The 643-nt window shown below is 48.8% G+C and overlaps 1 protein-coding gene across 1 annotated transcript in view; it reads right to left on the bottom strand.

Annotated features, from left to right (window-relative positions):
- The window catches only part of LOC127028482 (macrophage immunometabolism regulator-like), a 50,356-nt gene extending 50,252 nt beyond the window's left edge, over window positions 1-104 (bottom strand). Inside the window, exon 1 of the mRNA XM_050914225.1 lies at window positions 39-104. Coding sequence (XP_050770182.1) covers window positions 39-104 — 66 coding nt within the window. The remainder of the gene's footprint in view (window positions 1-38) is intronic.
- Between the last annotated feature and the right edge of the window lie 539 nt (window positions 105-643).

The following is a 643-nucleotide window of genomic DNA, read 5'->3' as shown; positions in this document are numbered from 1 at the left end:
GAGATGATTTATTATGACCCAGACAACGCGCAGTTTACCCACAGATCCAGACGAAGTCCGATGTACACGACCCACATGGCGGAAAGTTGTACGGAGCGCGCCATCGTCGTATGCCAATGCATTGGCAGTAATGGCCTGGAGAGATGAAGAGGCACTGACAGTGGATGACGTGGCTCGCCAACTTCAGCAATACGAATGAAGTCTCTCTTCCTCCCTACAGACCTGCGTCTCAGCTGTGGAAAAACTGTCCAAAAAGCATGAAAAACTGTTGCAGGAGTTCCAGCAACTCAAAGAGGATAGGTCCTACTCCCCACCTGTACGGACCAGTATCTCAGCTATTAAGAGTAAGCATTTTTCTGCTCAAGAGAGAGGATATAGAGGGTACACACCACGGGGTACCCTGTGGTTTTACCTGCATGACCACGGAGAGGACATGAGGAAGTGGGATAGAAAACCTACCTCGACCCTAGAGGCACGGGTACGTGAGTTGCGAGGAAAAACAATCACAAGAGGGGATTCTTCCAGGAAAATGTCACTCCAGTTTCCAGTGGGCAGTTCCCCAGACATAGTAGAAGGGCTGATCTCACTTCTGATCCTCTTGTAAGGGACTTCTGATTCATGTTTACAAAAAGTGAGTAACGAA

Source organism: Gymnogyps californianus, unplaced genomic scaffold (genome assembly GCF_018139145.2).
Source record: "Gymnogyps californianus isolate 813 unplaced genomic scaffold, ASM1813914v2 HiC_scaffold_33, whole genome shotgun sequence".
Classification (NCBI taxonomy): domain Eukaryota; kingdom Metazoa; phylum Chordata; class Aves; order Accipitriformes; family Cathartidae; genus Gymnogyps; species Gymnogyps californianus.
This window is presented reverse-complemented; position numbering and strand designations above follow the sequence as displayed.